At 51.8% G+C, this 16,609-nt stretch overlaps 2 protein-coding genes across 5 annotated transcripts; one reads left to right on the top strand and one right to left on the bottom strand.

The window, feature by feature from the left end:
* Positions 1-765: 765 nt before the first annotated feature.
* LOC136475213 (ethylene receptor 3-like) lies at positions 766-4,645 on the top strand. Of its 4 annotated transcripts, none has more exons than XM_066472765.1 (4): positions 768-1,212; positions 1,365-1,547; positions 1,643-3,504; positions 3,615-4,644. In XM_066472765.1, exons 3-4 carry the CDS (start codon positions 1,678-1,680, stop codon positions 4,137-4,139), a joined length of 2,352 nt encoding a protein of 783 aa, XP_066328862.1. In that variant the 5' UTR covers positions 768-1,212; positions 1,365-1,547; positions 1,643-1,677; the 3' UTR covers positions 4,140-4,644. The 4 variants fall into 4 exon arrangements, with proteins under 4 accessions (XP_066328860.1, XP_066328862.1, XP_066328861.1 ...); XM_066472764.1 differs by having other exon boundaries at positions 1,646-3,504; XM_066472766.1 differs by having other exon boundaries at positions 1,365-1,457; positions 1,646-3,504.
* Positions 4,646-10,379: 5,734 nt separating this feature from the next.
* LOC136470743 (transcriptional regulator SUPERMAN-like) lies at positions 10,380-10,991 on the bottom strand. The gene has a single exon (XM_066468481.1). The coding sequence runs from the start codon at positions 10,989-10,991 to the stop codon at positions 10,380-10,382; it is 612 nt and encodes a 203-aa protein (XP_066324578.1).
* Positions 10,992-16,609: the final 5,618 nt, after the last annotated feature.

Genomic DNA, 16,609 nt, shown 5'->3' on the forward strand with positions numbered 1-16,609 from the left:
ATTGGCATCCGGTTCAACCACCTCGCGGCCTTGGAGCCCCTCGTGGACTGCGTCGGCGTGCGTCCGTGGTTCGACATGCAGCCACGGGCGTCGGTGGTGTTCCTCTGCTTCAGGTCCGGGTCTCCGGGAGCCTGGGCTGGTTCGACGCCGCCAAGGCCCTCCCGCGGTTGGCTTGCAGCACTTCCCGTGGGTGCTGCACGGCCCTCCCACGGCCGGCTCACGGCACCCGTCGCGGCGCTTGTATGGCCTGGGGCGGCGGCGACGCTTGGATGGCGGGGGCGGAGGGTGAGGAGGCCGCAGGAGGCGCGAGAGGCGAACGCATCGAGGTGGCTCCCCGCGGCTGCGGGGGAGCGAGCACCGCGGCGTGGCCGGCGGCGCAGAGGACCAGCTCACGGCTCGGCTTGTCCGCCATGTCCGCAACCGTACTTCGCTCGTCGGAGTCGCCTCCTTTCCTCTGTCTGCCCCCCTTCACGGAGCAGACCCACGAGGCATGCGGTGAGAAAGTAGGAAGGGGTAGAACCGGAAGGATGTGCTTTCTTTTTTTTCCACAAATTAAAACTATCTAAAGTGTATTTTAGTGGGTTACACCAATTTTATAATAACAACGAGTGAAATCATTGACGGGGACGATAAAAGTGCGAAACCAGTTTAGGAGAAGTTTTGGAGGACGGTTGAAATGCCGAAGTCTCAGCTGCTGTGACTGTGAGCCGCCTGACCCGACAAGTCCGAGCGACAGCGAGAGACGCACGATCTCGTGCGTGCTCCTACGCCGACAAGCTTTTGGCTTTTCTCCATATTTTACCTCCCATCCTCGGTTGCTCCTCGCCGTCTTCTTCCTCCTCACCCCACCCGTTTCCTCTGCTCTGCAGCAGCTGCAGACTGCAGTTGCATCCCCTCTGGCCCGTTGGTTGCTGCTCGGTTGGGTCGATCCACCCATCCATCCATCCGTTTCCACTTGATTGCTCTTGTTGCTCTCCTCCGTCTGCCCCTCCTCGCTAATCAGATCTGGGTGCGGCCCTCCCCTGCTCTCCAGCGTCGCAAGCATCACCTGCTCCCGAGCGTCGCAACAACAAGCGCCCCTTTTTTTCTTCTTTGCAATTTGATTCGTTGAATTAGTGCTGCTGATACAGAACAACAGCTTTCAGTTGGGAACAATTCGATCCGTTTCTGATTGCTGCAGAGGGACGCACACAGAGTCCTGAACTTTTCCAGGCAAGTTCGTTCAATCAGGGAGGATTCAAAAATGGTTTCCATCTATCTTTCCAGGGAATGGGAATCCCACGGCACCCGCCTGGGAGTCCTGAAAAATCTCTCGTCGAAATGGTATCTGATCCTTCTCCTTTCTTTGCTTTGCTCTGCTGCAGGTACATACAGATGGTGCTAGTGCGGTAGAGGTCCCCAAGCCGTGGCCTTTTTCTTGCCCGGCCCGGAGTCGCCGCCATTTCGGACCAACCAAGGTGGCGCTAAGCTCCTGCTCGCTTTCCTTCCTCTTGGACGCAGCCGCAATGCCACCAACGTCATTATAAATCGGCAGCGCTAACCACATGGTGCGCTCCCCAAATGCTAGACTACGCGAAAGTTGCAATCTTTTTCTCGTTTCTCCACGGCAACTTGCCAATTTGGTCGTCCTTGTTTGCATCAGCAGCAGCGGCGCAGCTGAACTGGACCCACCAGACGATGCTTCGCCCGAGATCCGGATGCTCATCCAGACGGAGACTCCATTTCTCCTCTTCCCTCATCGCCATGCGGATGCGCTGGCTCCTCCTCTTGGCGCTCGCCGCCGCCGCCGCCCCCGCCCCCGCCGCCGGCGAGATGGGGTACGCGCATTGCGGCTGCGACGGCGGCGGTGGCGGAGGAGGAGGAGGAGGAGGAGGGTTCTGGAGCCTCGACAACATCTTCAAGTGGCAGAAGGTGAGCGACCTGCTCATCGCGGCGGCCTACTTCTCCATCCCGCTCGAGATCCTCTACTTCGTCGCGGGGCTCCGCCACCTGCTCCCGTTCCGGTGGGTGCTGGTGCAGTTCGGCGCCTTCATCGTGCTCTGCGGCCTCACCCACCTGCTGGCGGCCTTCACCTACGAGCCCCACCCGTTCATGGTCGTGCTGCTCCTTACCGCCGCCAAGTTCCTCACGGCGCTCGTCTCCTTCCTCACCGCCATCACGCTGCTCACGCTCATCCCGCAGCTGCTGCGCGTCAAGGTCCGCGAGAGCCTGCTCTGGATCAAGGCCCTCGAGCTCGACCGCGAGGTGGTGCTCATGAAGCGCCAGGAGGAGGCCAGCTGGCACGTCCGCATGCTCACCCAGGAGATCCGCCGCTCGCTCGACCGCCACACCGTACTCTACACCACGCTCATCGAGCTCTCCAGGGTGCTCGCGCTCAACAACTGCGCCGTCTGGATGCCCTCCGAGGACAAGTCCGGAATGTGCCTCACCCACGAGCTCCGCCGGGGCAGCGACGACGACGGCGAGGCAGTCGTCGCCGCGGACGACGCGGACGTCCTCGAGGTCAAGGGCACCGACGGGGTCAAGCTGCTGCCGCCGGACTCGGTCCTTGGGTCGGCCAGCGGCGGCGGCAAGGAGGGGACTGGCACGGTGGCCGCGATTCGGATGCCGATGCTCAAGGTCGCCGACTTCAAGGGTGGAACGCCCGAGGTAATTAAGACGAGCTACGCGGTGCTAGTTCTGGTGCCGCCCAGCGACAGGAACTGGGCGCCGCACGAGCTGGAGATCGTCGAGGTGGTCGCCGATCAGGTGGCTGTCGCGCTGTCGCACGCCTCGCTGCTCGAGGAGTCGCAGGCGATGCGTGACAGGCTGGCCGAGCAGAACCGAGAGCTGCTGCAGGCGAGGCGGGACGCTCTCATGGCGAACGAGGCCAGGGACGCGTTCCAGCACGTCATGAGCCAGGGAATGCGGAGGCCCATCCACTCCATCCAGGGACTGGTGTCCGTGGTGCAGGAGGAGGGCCTGACGTCCGAGCAGAAGCTCGTCGTCGATACTATGGCGCGGACCGCAACCGTCGTCTCGATGCTCATCAACGATCTCATGGAGATGTCCGCCACCAACCAGGAGCGCTTTCCACTGGAGACGCGGCCATTCCACCTGCACTCCATGATCAGGGATGCCGCCTGCGTTGCACGGTGTCTCTGTTACTTCAGGGGGTTTGGCTTCGCGGTGCACGTCGAGAACGTGCTGCCGGACCTTGTCATTGGAGACGAGCGGAGGATTTTCCATGTCTTGTTGCACATGGTTGGCAATCTGATTGGTCGCTTCGATGCGGGGAACGTCACGTTCCGGGTGCGTGCTGATGATGAGCCGATGGAGGACCAGAGGTGGGATCCATGGAGGCCAAGCTACTCCGGTGGACACTCATCGGTCAAGTTTGTGATTGGAGTGAAGAGGCAGCAGAATGCTGACTCATCAAGCTCACTTGCACAGTTCTTGCGGAGGCCTAGGACCGAAGGGTTTGATCTCAGGCTCAGCTTCAGCATGTGCAGGAAGCTTGTGCAGGTACTCTGAAACCAGTTTGCGTGTCCTTTGCATTTTGTGCAGGCAGGAAGCTTAGAGACATTTGTGTTCAGTCACTAATATTTTTGCCTTGTGATGCTCTCTCTCAACAGATGATGCAAGGGAACATCTGGGCAATTCTTGACGGGCAAGGACTCCCAGAGAGCATGACCCTGGTCCTGAGATTCCAGCTTCAACCATCGCTGGCGAGCTCCAGCCTCGGAGGGTCATTTGATCTGCAATACCCATCGCCATCGAACCAAATAGCTGGGCTGAAGGTTCTGCTCATCGACGACGATGAGATCAACCTAGTCGTGGCGCGGAAGCTCTTGGAGAGGCTAGGCTGCACTGTATCCTCGCTGCCCTCAGGCTCAGGGTTCATGAACTCGGTCGGCCCTTCCTCTGCCTCGTTCCAGCTCGTCATGGTTAACCTGGAGATGTCAACGATTAATCCCCTGGATGCTGCCTCGAGGATCAGGCAGTACAGGAGCTTCCACTGGCCCCTGGTGATGGCCATGACATCGGAGCAGAACGTGTGGGAGAAGTGCGCGCAGTCAGGGATCAACGGTGTCCTGAAGAAGCCGCTTGTTCTGCAGGAAGTGAAAGAAGAGCTCACGAGGATTCTTCAGAACACATGATACTTACAACTACTGGCGGGTTCCTTTGCTGCCAGCCAAGAGCTCTGAACTCTGAAGTAGCCAAACATGGCGCTACCATGACTGACAATGAATACGACCCCACTGTCAAGCATAGCAGAAGAAAAAAATTTACAGGCTATCGGAATGCGATGGCTGTCGAGGGTTTCTGGTGTCTTGCAGCACAGTTGCTGGAGGATGGCAAATGGTAGTGAAATGGCAAAAGCGGATGCGCCATTGTGAGTCTTTCAGATGGGAATTGCGCCGGTCTGTCCTTCATAGAAACTTGGGTGGTGGTATGTAATGGCCAGTAGTGGCAATAAGGCTGAAGTTTTGTAAGTTAACTAACCTGGTTGTAAGGATCTAATGGAAGGAGTTCCACAATTGTATTTACCACTACCTTTTAGGAATGGAAGAATGACCCATTCATTCCCCTTATTGCTGCTGGTAACCTGCTGGCGGTACAAGGGTTTCTATGGAATCGTAGGATATCTAAAACACGGAAATAGAAAAAAAAAACGCAGGATTGGAGTTGTTTGTTAATTGCAATCCTATAGAAATTGGAAATTGCAATCCTACAGCATTTGATACAACATAGGAGAAACACATGAATTAGAAGAGAAAGATAGACAGAGAGAAAAATTTCTATGTTAAACCTCAGGTCAGATTTCCTCCAAAATTTCTATGAACGAAGCCACTTCGTAAGAATTTTGTGGGATTTAAGTATGGCCAATCATTCGTTTCAAAGGTCTACATAGGGGGGAAAATCCTTCAACTTTACAGTTCTATAAAATTCCTTCGTGAATCCTACGTTTTAGAGAGTGCTTGTATGTGTTGAGACGAACCGCAAACGGTTGGTTCGCTGCACAGCACGTAGTAGTTTCAGAGATTGTATGCATCGTTGACTTGAGAGGTGTAGCATGAGCATGAGATGAGACGCGAGCACTGAGCAGAGGAGACATGAATCTCGAGTTGAGAAGTGGGCATGGAATGGATCGAGGTGGTGACGACGACGGATTTGGCAGGTAGGTAAGCACGAGGGCCGCGTTATCGGATCGATGATAGTCATCCATCACATGACATGACACTGATGCAAGGAGTATTTTCCTTCCCATAATCCCATTGCGTCACCAACCCAGAACCCTGCACAGCCCCGGCAGCCAGCCCAGCCCATAATCCGTTGCCTGAGGAAAGTTGACAAGCTGGTCAGTCCAGGTACAATGCACTTAAATCGGGCATGTGGGGCCCACCGCTCACCTGAAGAAGAAGATGTGTTTTTTTCAAGTGGACAAGAGATAGGTGCAGAAGCATCAGGATCTTGCTTCAGTCTTTTGACTGCTGGTGTGCTGTTTCTGAATTCCTATGCCTTTTGCTACTGTGTACTCCACTCTAAAGCCTTGTTTGCAACAAGGAATTTTTTTTCTTAATCCTACTTTTTTTTTTCCTGTGAAATTGACCTCGTTCTAGTGAAATTCTTGTGCAATAAGACTACAGTACAGGCCATACATTCAGCTAAGCCTTGTTCGTTTCATCCCTAAATCATGGGGATTGAAGAGGATTTTTCACTTGTAGAGGATTCACACGGTAGATAGTTAGCTTGTTGGAAATCTACATGATTTTTTAGTCCACAACTAATCTGAAGCGCAAGCCCATGGTACCATTGTACTATGTGCTGAAGCCGGCTGCAGGATAAATTAATCTATACAATTGTACTCCTAGGAATATAATGGAATATATGGTTCATCATTGAGGCCACAAACAAACAACTTTTCAACTACAAGGACAAATGCAGTAGGTTCAACAACCTTTTCCAGAGAACTGGTACAACATCTTTGAATGTTTGAAACTAACATACTAACTCTGCTATTTTATAAATCCACTTGACTGGCCAGAAAAGGTCCCCAGATCCTCTGAAATCGGACATTTGTCAGCATGTAAGGATATGGTATAAATCTTGGCTGAGGCTACTGATGAGCTCATGTCATAGTATATGTGGATTCCTGTCCCTTCCTGAATTTGAACGGTTTGAGGTGATGTAGAACTTTTTGTCAGGGGCAATATTTGAGTTGTTTGATCAGTTGGTTAAAAGATCGAACATGTCATCAACTCATCACCGGGAAAAAGAAATCTTGGCTGTTGTGACACCATATTGGTGATCAGAATTGCAATTTCAGATGAATCATCATAATTAACTGGATGCATGGGGGGTATATTGTCTTCATAGCTAACCTATAGGAAATAATATGTATAATATATGAATCGTGAATATAATGTTTATAGATGAAGCAGTTCGATCTTCTATGCTCTGAATCTCTGAACCTTTTTTTTTCCTACTGGCATATGGTTCAGAGTCGGTTTAAATACTCTGAAGTATCCTAGATTAAAAATGTGTGACTCCACACTGCTAGTAGATTTCATAAACAGTTCCCTCATAATACATGCTTCTCATCGATCAGTTAATGTGTAAGTAGCAAGAGAACATGCTTATGAACATTATTGAGCACTGAAAAGAGAAATATATAACGATCCATTGATGAGCCTTTAATTTGCTTTCCCTTAAATTTACAGGAAGAAAAAAACAATGGAAAATAGTTGTTTTATTATTTTTTTCTTAGGGTGTATCGGTGGCGATCTAGCCTTGTAGAGTGTGCATGGTTTTGTGCTTTATGTCAAGTTCTTTTTCAATACTCTGTATCATCTGAATGTGATGTCTTGAAAAGTTAATAAGAACTTCCTTTATCGAAAAAAGGTTTTAGAATATAACTAATACTAATCACATATTGGTAGCTAGCCATTAACCTCTCCTTACAAATTTTCGGCAACTTGCATATATTCCCTAATGTAGTTAGTCATGTAAACTGGCACAAAATTTCAGATACGCAGGTCGATCATTTTGCACTGAAACACAAGAATATCATTTATTTCTGCGGTCATGGAACATGAGAAATATATAAATCCAAACAAACTACAACCTGAAGAATTAGGAAAGAGCTTACTAGTTCAGAAGCGCCGACTAATCTTCAGTATTGATACGTATCGTGAATGCATGTATTAGCAAAACTAATAAAAATTTCCTATGGATCAATGCAAATTGCTCATTTTAAAGCACGCATTCACAAATCCTGCCAAGAAATCGTCTGTGGTTCTTTCAATAATTAATCCCTTAACTGATCGATCTAAAATCACTCCATTGTTTCGATCTCTTGTACATAATTCGTGCAAAAAAAAGTAATCAACTAAGCACTGAGGGGCAGTTAGCTTGATTAGCTAGAAAGAAATGCCTGTAATATAAGCCAGTAATGAGAAGTTGAGAACCACGTGCATATATATACATACACTTTTTTTTTCTCGAACGTGCCATAGGCACGGTTTTCATTAAGCAGAAGTAGAGTTTTACAAATTAAAGCTAGAACGGTAATTTTTTATTACCGAGCCAAAGACTGACAGAGATCACACAGTTGTGATTTACATGAGAAAAAACTTAGCCGACCAAGTGAAGGATCAAGCCCCCCGGAGACCCTGAGCTCAGCAGCTAAACGGGTAAAGAGCGTCGTCCTCGAAGCCAGTGAGGTTCAGCTCCATGGCAACCGGATCGAAGCCTGGAGCGAAGAGCGCCTGAAGGGCCTCTATTTTGGAGGGTGACAACGGCGCAGCGAAGAGGGCCTTGAGACTGTCCAAAGCCACAGGGTCCGGACCCTACGGCCTATCTGCGATCCCCGACTTTTGCTTGAGCACATTTTGTGCTTGGAGAGTCGGGTTGGAGGCCTTGGTCGTAGCTGCCAGCCTCCCACTCCGGCGCACCACCCTTGAAGGTGTCTTGGACCTTCTCAGCCTCGGCGTGCTGAGCAACGGGGTGTCGAGCGGGATGCATACCCGCACCTCCAATTGTGCCGACAGGGACTGGGCCCTCGATACGGGTGGCGCCGCGTTGTCGGCGCCAGGATGGCCAACCCGCGTTGGCGCAGAAACGGCCGCCTGATCCGCAACGCCGTGCTGTCCCATCCTAGGTGGCGTAACTTGCGGCATCTCTAGCTCAGGCGACAACGGTGGCGAAACCGTCGTTAGGGAGGCGCCCGCCGGAGTAGTGGGGCAGCAAGACGTTGTTGGTCCCGCTGGCTGGGTCGCGACGAGTGAGGCGGTGAGCTCCTCCAGCATCGGGTCAACCCACGCGGGAGGCCCCGCGCCACGCAGGGCTCCAAGACCAGCGGGTCTGGCTCAGGAAAGCAGGCAGCAGCAGCAGGTAGAAGCTTCGCCCGGCGCTGTTGGAGTGGCCCGTGCCAACCTCCCTAGACGCCTTCGTCGTTGGTGTCGCTGGCCGCAGCTGGCAGTAACGACGTTGTCCGGCACGGTCTCACCAGTGCCACTTGAAGCACCATGGTCCGTCGTCCGAGCAACGGAGCTGCCGGTGGGGTCACAGTGACCCTCCCTGGTAGCACAGCTGCTGGTGCAGTGGTTTCCTGGCGCCGCAGCGTTGCCGGTGGCCTTGCCGCGGTCGGCTACACCGTCGCCGTGGATGTCGGTGTTGTGTAGCACCGGCTGTGTCCGGCGTCTCGTCCACCGCCGCCTCGTTCACCGCCGCCGTAGTCGCCTTCGGCCGACTAGACGCTGGAGCAGACAACGCAGGCGCGGCTGTACCCTGCCTCCACCGGACCACCGTTGGCGGGTGGCCGGGGTAAGGTCCCGGGCAAGCGGTCGTGGCCGGCCACGTATACCAGCAGCTATAGGAGGCCTCCGCCGCTGGCCACCACCGTCCACTGGCCGAGCACGAGGCTGCTTGCAGTCCCTGGCCAGGTGCTGTAACTCATGGCAGTGCAAGCACCTCGGCGGCAGACGGCAGGTGGCAACCCTGTGGGTGTATGACAGGCAGTTGAGGCACCTATCGCGTAGCGCGTCTTGGAGGCGGCGACGTCGATGACACCAGCCCCGAAGGTCATTGGCAACGACCTGCTGAACCTGACGATGGTACTACGAGCTTGAGACGCCAAACACCTCTTGCCACCCATCACGATCCGGCGAGGAGGCCCTTCGGTAGGGGCCAAGCTGGCTATGCAGTAACCCCACCGCATCCGCCGGAGATGCCCTGCGCGGTGGGTGCGACGAGGAGACGGTGGGGTGTGCCGGGCGCTGGGCCTAACATGTTGGCACATCGGCGTCAGGTGCAGTGGACCTGCGGCGAGGACCCAGCCGCTGGTGCACCAAAATCCGGTCCACAACCTGGGTCTCCATCGCCGGAACGGAGCGATGAGTCCCAGGACCGACGTTCGGCCTCGCACGCCTTGGTCGACGACGCCCATGCACGGAAGCCTCGTTCGCGCCGGATCGACTGGGCCGGTGATGCCTTCCCTTGCGCCTGTGCCTGTGCTTGCGGCACCCAAGATCCGCATCGGGCGCAGAGAAGCGGTGCCGGTGGGTTTCGGGGACTCGCTTTCCGAGTCTCAGGTGAGTCGGCACATGCCGGGCCATGCCAGAGCCACCCGCAATCCTCTCCCCACGGGAAGGAGCACCGCGGGGATCACGCTGCTGCCTCCTGTGACGAGACCGCAAGGAGCGCCTAGCGAGCGTGCGACCACCGCCAGGACTGCCCCCTGGAGCGGGAGCCTGGGACGACACCGGCTCCCTGACCGGAGAAGGTCCCCGCGCGACGGCCTACGGACCGCGTCGAGGTAGGGAGTTGGTGAGGCCATCGGCGTGGGCTCATCGTCGTAGTCGTCGTGAAAGCCATCGTCCGCCCACCGGTGGAACTTGGAGCAGCCCTCCGAGGCACCACTGGGGTAGAAGGGTGCGGCGTCGGGAGAGATGGGCGAGCCATGGTCGCTGGAGGCGGAGCAGGGCGCCGGATCCACCGGCGGGCCCAGGATCCGCTGCTGCCCAAATTCACGGGGTGCAGGAGATGCAGCCGGCGGCGGCGGTGGGCCACAGCGCTAGGGAGCAGCCCGTGGAGGTGGAGAGGCACCCAGAGGCGGGGATGGGGCCTTGGCCGCCGTATCTGGTCGTGGGGGGGCTGTGGGTGCCGGATCCGGCTCCGCCGGCGGCGGGAATGGCTCGGCGGCCTCGCACGTGCCATCCCCCGCACGCGGCTGGGCAGGGGAGGGGAGGGGGGCCGAGGGGAGGGGAGGGGAGGGGGAGGCGGGCGCCGGCGGCGGTGGCAGGGGGTGGCCGCCAGGGGCAGGCGGAGGGGAGTCACGTCACTTGAGCTTTTCTCTTACAAGGCCCGGTGGATGAGCTGAATACTCGATCGTGAGGTCATGATCCTGCACCTCCAAGCCTGAGCTCCAAGTCCAGCACCTCCCCTCCATCCCCCTCCTCGGCGATGGCGAAGTAGCGATCTTCTCGTACATCTCCGGCGGCCGCGCCACTGCCACGGCCGGCAGCGCAGCAGTCACCGCGGCCGAACAGAGGCAGCAGCTCGTGCGGCTTCCGTTGGGCTTGCAACGCGGCCACACCGCCAGCCGCCGGCTGAGTCGAAGCCTGTCGAGCGAACGCCAGAACGGGCGTCGTCGACGTCGTCATCGTCGAGCACGGCTGCTGGTCGTAGTCGTAGACACTGGGGGCGCTGCTTCCCGCTGCGGCGCCGGCGGACACTGCTGCTGGTCTGCCCCTGTGCCGACGGTGGACGTTCATGTGGCCGCCGAGCGCCTGCGCCGTCGGGAAACCCCTCCTGCAGAAAGTGCACCTGTACGGCTGCCTTGTTCCCTCGTCGTCGTCGTCGTCGTCGCCGCCGCCGCCGCCGATGTCCCGCTGCTGCTGCTTCGGCAGATCCTTGTCGTCGTCGGCCTCGCAGCTCGGGGACGACGACGATGGCGACGCCCGTGCAGCTGCACCCTCGTCGTCCTTCCTCTCTGGCCCCAACTCCATGTGCTTGTGATGATCAGGTTGTCAGAGTAGACAGTAGAGTCCGGAGCAAGGTAGGGTTTAGCTACCTAGCTAGGCTTGGTAATAATCTCTGAGGCTGCTACCTCTCGCTCTGCCGTCGTGGAGACGACGACACGAGCAAGCAGAAGCTACTTGCTGCTTTGGGCCGGCCGGCCGAGGATCTAGTCTATCTGGTCATCAGATGCGAATGCGATGCAAATGGCGCATATGATATATGGTCAAACACGACAAAGAAACGCGCGCAAGACGGTGAGTATGATAATGGGGAGCTTAGTGTACATTGATTTGTGTGTTACTCTTGTTAATGCTTCTTCTCGTCATTCTGCCGGCCTCAAGCCCTAAACTGTTGTTGTTCCTACTTCTTTTGCAGTGAATTCAAGATTTCAAGGAGTTTTTTATTTTGCAAATAAAAAATGGACTTGTTTATATTATAGTGAAATCAATCAAGTTTTTTTTAGCAACGTGAAATCAATCAAGTTGTTCGGCTTGGCCTGCAGCTGGACTTGTTCTGAAAGCAGCTCTTTGTAAGCTTGCGCTTGGATTTTATAGCTAGGAGAAAAGTGCTTCGTCTTATGGCTTGACTTGTTGTTTTCTTAAAAATATATATATATGGCTTCACAGCTTCACTTGTCTGCCCATAGGGCCCACTCTTAAACAGGCCTGGTACAGCCCGACCCGTTTATACACTAATAGAAAATTGAACTCAGTCTCGGTCGGTAATCCGGGACTAAAGCATTAAAAAAATAATGTATCCCATCCCCGTCTCTTGTGGGATTTGAACCCAAGACCTTATGCATTTCCTCACATGTACTTTTCCACCCCACCTACAAAGCACATCAGTGCCGGTCGTGAGGATTTCGTGACCTGAAGCCAGACTAAACACTCGGGGCCCTATGATATCAAAATACTAAAAACATAAAACGGTACACATTAAATTGTCTTAAAATTATCTTCTAACGTTTGTTGCAAAGTCGCTGACGATGACATCAATATTGATCTCATCTAAAAATTCCTTCCCCGAACTATTTAACCTCTCTTAAAACAGAGAAATATTGTAGATCTCCAACAATTTTTAACAATTTTAATTTTAAAAAGGTTCTTTCACTCAACACTATAGCCAACTTGAATAATAATAATACTAGTAACTACTAGTTCGACATTTACACGATCAGTCTTCACATCACATACTAATAATAATACTGTAACCTGATGGATAGACGGATTTTGTATTTAGAAATTAATTTAGAAAAATTGTAGCGGCGTCGCTACTCATGCCATCAATTCTGTGTGAACTGATTAGATTCTAATTTGCATGAATTCTGTCTCTGTGCGGACGTGTGGCCTAGTTTAGTCTTCGATAGTTTCATTTTTGGGCCAGCTACTAATTATCTATATAACAGTACATACTTGAGGGGCCCATTGGCTTTAGGGGCCTGGAGCGGCCGCCCCTCTTGCCCCCTCAGGGCCGGCCCTGCAACACATGTGACTTCAAATGGGATGCTTTTCTTTTGAACTAACTTGTCTGAGGATCTTTAGTTCGGGTTGATAACACCATCCGGGACTATAGAGTCACGGCCCTTTAGTCCGGTTGGTTGTTACCAACCTGGGGGGTCCTTCAACACACAAGAAATTTGGACCTAGGACTAATGCTTACATTAGTGCTGGGCCCAATTCTAACCGAGACTAATGTGCTGAACCGAAAGTCTGTTCTCTACTGATGATAGCTCAGTGGTGGGCTGGTGGCATGCCGACTATATTGGCACTCATCCTATTTGCAATAACAATTATTGATGTGGAATGCGAAATGACCTGTAGCTTAGTGATTACAAGAGTCTCATTATCACCTCAGTTTCTGGGCTCGACTCCCCATAGAAGCGATTTTTCAAGGATTTATCCGCGTTGTGCATTTAGTGGTAGGTGACGTTCCCGCCGACAGCGAGATGTTGTTGTCATGGTGTGCTGCCAACCCTAGGCCGTTGTCGTTGTCATGGTGGAGTTTGTACATTCAGTGGTAGACGATGTTCCTGTCGACGGCGAGGTGTTATTGTCATGGTGGAGTTTGTGGCTGGCTTGATTCTCCATATGTTGAGGCACTGTTGTTGTCATGGTGTGTTGCCAATTGACACTAGTTACGCCACTCGTGCACCCACCCCTGCCATCTTCTCATCTCATTTTGGTGCACCAATCCAAATCCTGTAGATTTTTGTGTTGTTGTCATGGTGTGCCACCAACCCTAGGTTGCTGCTGTTGTCATGGTGGAGTTTATGCATTCAGTGGTAGGCGACGTTCCCATCGACAGCGAGGTGTCGTTGTCATGGTGGAGTTTGTGGGTGGCTTAATTCTCCATATGTTGAGGCTGTTGTTGTTGTCATGGTGTGCTGCCAGTTTACTCTAGTTACGCCACTCGTGCATCCACCCCTGCCATCTTCTCATCTCATTTTGGTGCACCAATCCAAATCCTATAGATTATTTTCTCTCTTTTTTTCTACTTCTGTTCTACTATACCAAGTTTTTTCTACTTCTCTTTTACTATTATTTTCTAGTATAAAATAATACCAAGTTTTTTTCTACTTCTCTTTTACTAGTATTTTCTAGTATGATATTATAATATAAAAGTATAGAACCAAGTGTGCTTCTTCACTTCCACTTTCAGATAAAACGAGTACTGAGGCAAGATGACATGTTTTCCATGTATTGAAAATAAAAAAACCAATAAACATAGTTAGGTTTCCATGCTAGTCCCACATCGAGTGAGAGTGACAGAAGTGCCCAACCAGCCGATGCCACTTGGGCCCTGCCCCTCCAATAGTCCAATCCAATCCAAATGGGAAACTATCCTTTTGAAACACACACAAACCTCCTCCACCACCAGCGCCCACAATTTAAAAGAGATTCAAATCACAAGGATATTATGGAATTAATATGACTATAGGGCGCTTTTTGAAGAACATATCAATTGTACGTACAACCTAAGTTTACAAACGAGGATCTTAGGGTTCGCATAAAAGGACAAAGCCAGCCAGGTCGTGCCAGGCGTTTGCCATGAGCTGGCTGGGTGCGATGCTATAGTGCCGAAGGATCTTTGTGTACAATTCATGGAGCAGCAAGCGCACTCCACCATCGAGCATGCCCTTGTAGACGCAGGCATAGCCCTCTAGTGATGTCTTGCCGGGCCCCAGCCATCCTTGGGGCAAAATGGCATGCGGCACATGCTATTGAGGGGATCTCCTGGCAACCAAGCAAAAACTTCTTGTGCTCCACCTCCATCGACCCGTGATGGGCGTTCACGCCTCCTCCAGCGTGTGATGCTGAATCAGAGTCATGCTTCAGAGGTGGTGGGTCGACCGCCATGACATCAAGCAACAAGAATGCCATTGTTTGCCGTGGCCGATCGACTGTGGCTGATTGTAGCGCGGTTCTCGTGGATAGTGATGTGGACGCTGGATAGTGCCACAGTGGTGTGGTGGTGGCCGCGTCACGCGACTGTCTACTCTAACCAAACTTTTATGTCCCATCATCACCTATGGGGTATTGGGAGTATAGAGTTTTAGGGTTTTGAACACTTAAGATGATATTGTCTAGGATTTGATCTTGATAAAACCCTAAGTGCCCTTGAAAATATTTAAACTCATTTTACATACATAAACACCATACAGAGTCATGAATACATCAACCACCTAAGTTAAATTACAAAAAAATTATAAACTCACATCTTACTTTATCTAAATTGTCAACAACTTAACTAAGTTTAAAAGTTTTACAAAACATTAAAAAAATTGTTTCTTTTTTGTGTTTTCTAGTGACATCCCAAAACTAAAATTTTGCGATGTGACAGCTATACAGTAAAGTAGAGAAGATGGCTAAGCTAAGGATACAAGAGCTTCACATTGAATATTAAGATGGCTAATATGCTAAACACGTACTCACTCTAACTCCCAACTACACTACTACTACTATGATAAATGAGGAAGGGGGCACCCTTGAGTGTTGTGTGTGATGATTATAAATGAGAGTGAGAGCTCCTATTTATAGAGAGAAGTTAGGTGAAGTGTGGGCCCATGAATCCAAATGAAGGTTCTTCCTAATCCTTGGATCAAACCGACCCCTTGCACGGCTCAGATGGAGTGGAATTGTGCTAGTTTGCATGTATCCAAAGGAGAGTTGGTGGAACACTCTTGGAGGTTCAGGCGACATGGCCCAGGTCAGTTGACCTGACACTGGTGGCTGGGCCCTCCCTGCTTCGTGTGGTGGCTCCTTCGTGGGTACACAATGTGTGTATGAGGTTTGGTTGTAATTGGAGCACAACATGCTAGATATGGGTCCATAGATCTATGTGAGCATCCAACCATACTATAGATCACCAAATCAACTTGAATCATTTGTGGATGATCTTTGGAGTTGTGTTTCTTTGATTGGGATGGATTGATGGTTGTTGATGGTTCGTATGTGTGTATATAGGAAAGGAGATTCCGCAAGGGCACAGAACTATCGTGTAGCACTTCGCTTGGTGAGAACCAAGTGTCGAATTTATATTTTCCCAAATCAAGGTGGATGGTCATGTTTGGGAACTATGGTTAGGTAGGCTAGGTAAGTGGGTTCAGCAATGCGGGGTTGATGGGTGATGGAAAAGGTAATGTCACACAAGCAGAGGTAGCTAGAAGTGTAGTGTAGCTGAGTGTAAGAGTAGAGCAAGTAATCTTAAGCAACAAAGGTAAATTAATGATAGTGAGAACGTCCTTAGTACAAGGGGCGTACTTGCCCTGAATTTAATCAGGCACAAAGCACAACGAGCCCTACATTTTAATAACTAGACCCAACGTGGTGGAATACAAAGGAAGGATAGGGCTGTCAGCACATGCCAACTACCACAATCTATCTAGGGATCTAGCCATACCTACAGGCAAGATATAGCATAAGCACCACGCTTAATCTATAAACTCGCTGCTTCAATCTGAACTTTGGTGAAATAAGATCGAAGCACCCTAACCAGATGGTAGAACAAGTACTAACGATGAACAAACTAAACAATAAAATAACTATGATGCTAATGCCAGAGAACAAGCACCTAGGCTCACTAATGTTAAACAAGAGCAAGACCGGACTTGAACTAAGCAGAGCTATATTACCGAATAAAGTACTTGTTGGGGTCATGACCCCGGGGTGTCTCAGGGCATCGATTAGTTAGCAGGCTGCATGGCCCACAACACAACAGCTAGCAAAGGCCCAAACAACAGAGGCCCAGCAAAAGCAGAGCAAAGTAGGCTAGGCGCTAAGGCCGAGGGCAATCACGATCCCTTCCTCCAACATTGGCCACGTAAATGCTCAAATATGTGACCTCTTCTCTGTTATGACCACTAGGAGAGACGGGGAGAGGTCGAGCCCCATGTGATGTGCTCGTTCTGATGAAGGCAAGCATGCCACGCTGACCCCGCAAAGATCAATGTGATAGCGGTCACCTCAGTCTGGTCAGACGCCAACCCTGTGCCACACTACACGGACAAGACAACACCATCTCGAGGTGGTACCGATGGGTACGATGACCGCCAACCGGATATGGCCCAACTAGGTAGGTATACAGTCCTACCCGCGGTGGAATGGGA

The sequence above is a fragment of the Miscanthus floridulus genome, chromosome 8, assembly GCF_019320115.1.
Source record: "Miscanthus floridulus cultivar M001 chromosome 8, ASM1932011v1, whole genome shotgun sequence".
NCBI lineage: Eukaryota > Viridiplantae > Streptophyta > Magnoliopsida > Poales > Poaceae > Miscanthus > Miscanthus floridulus.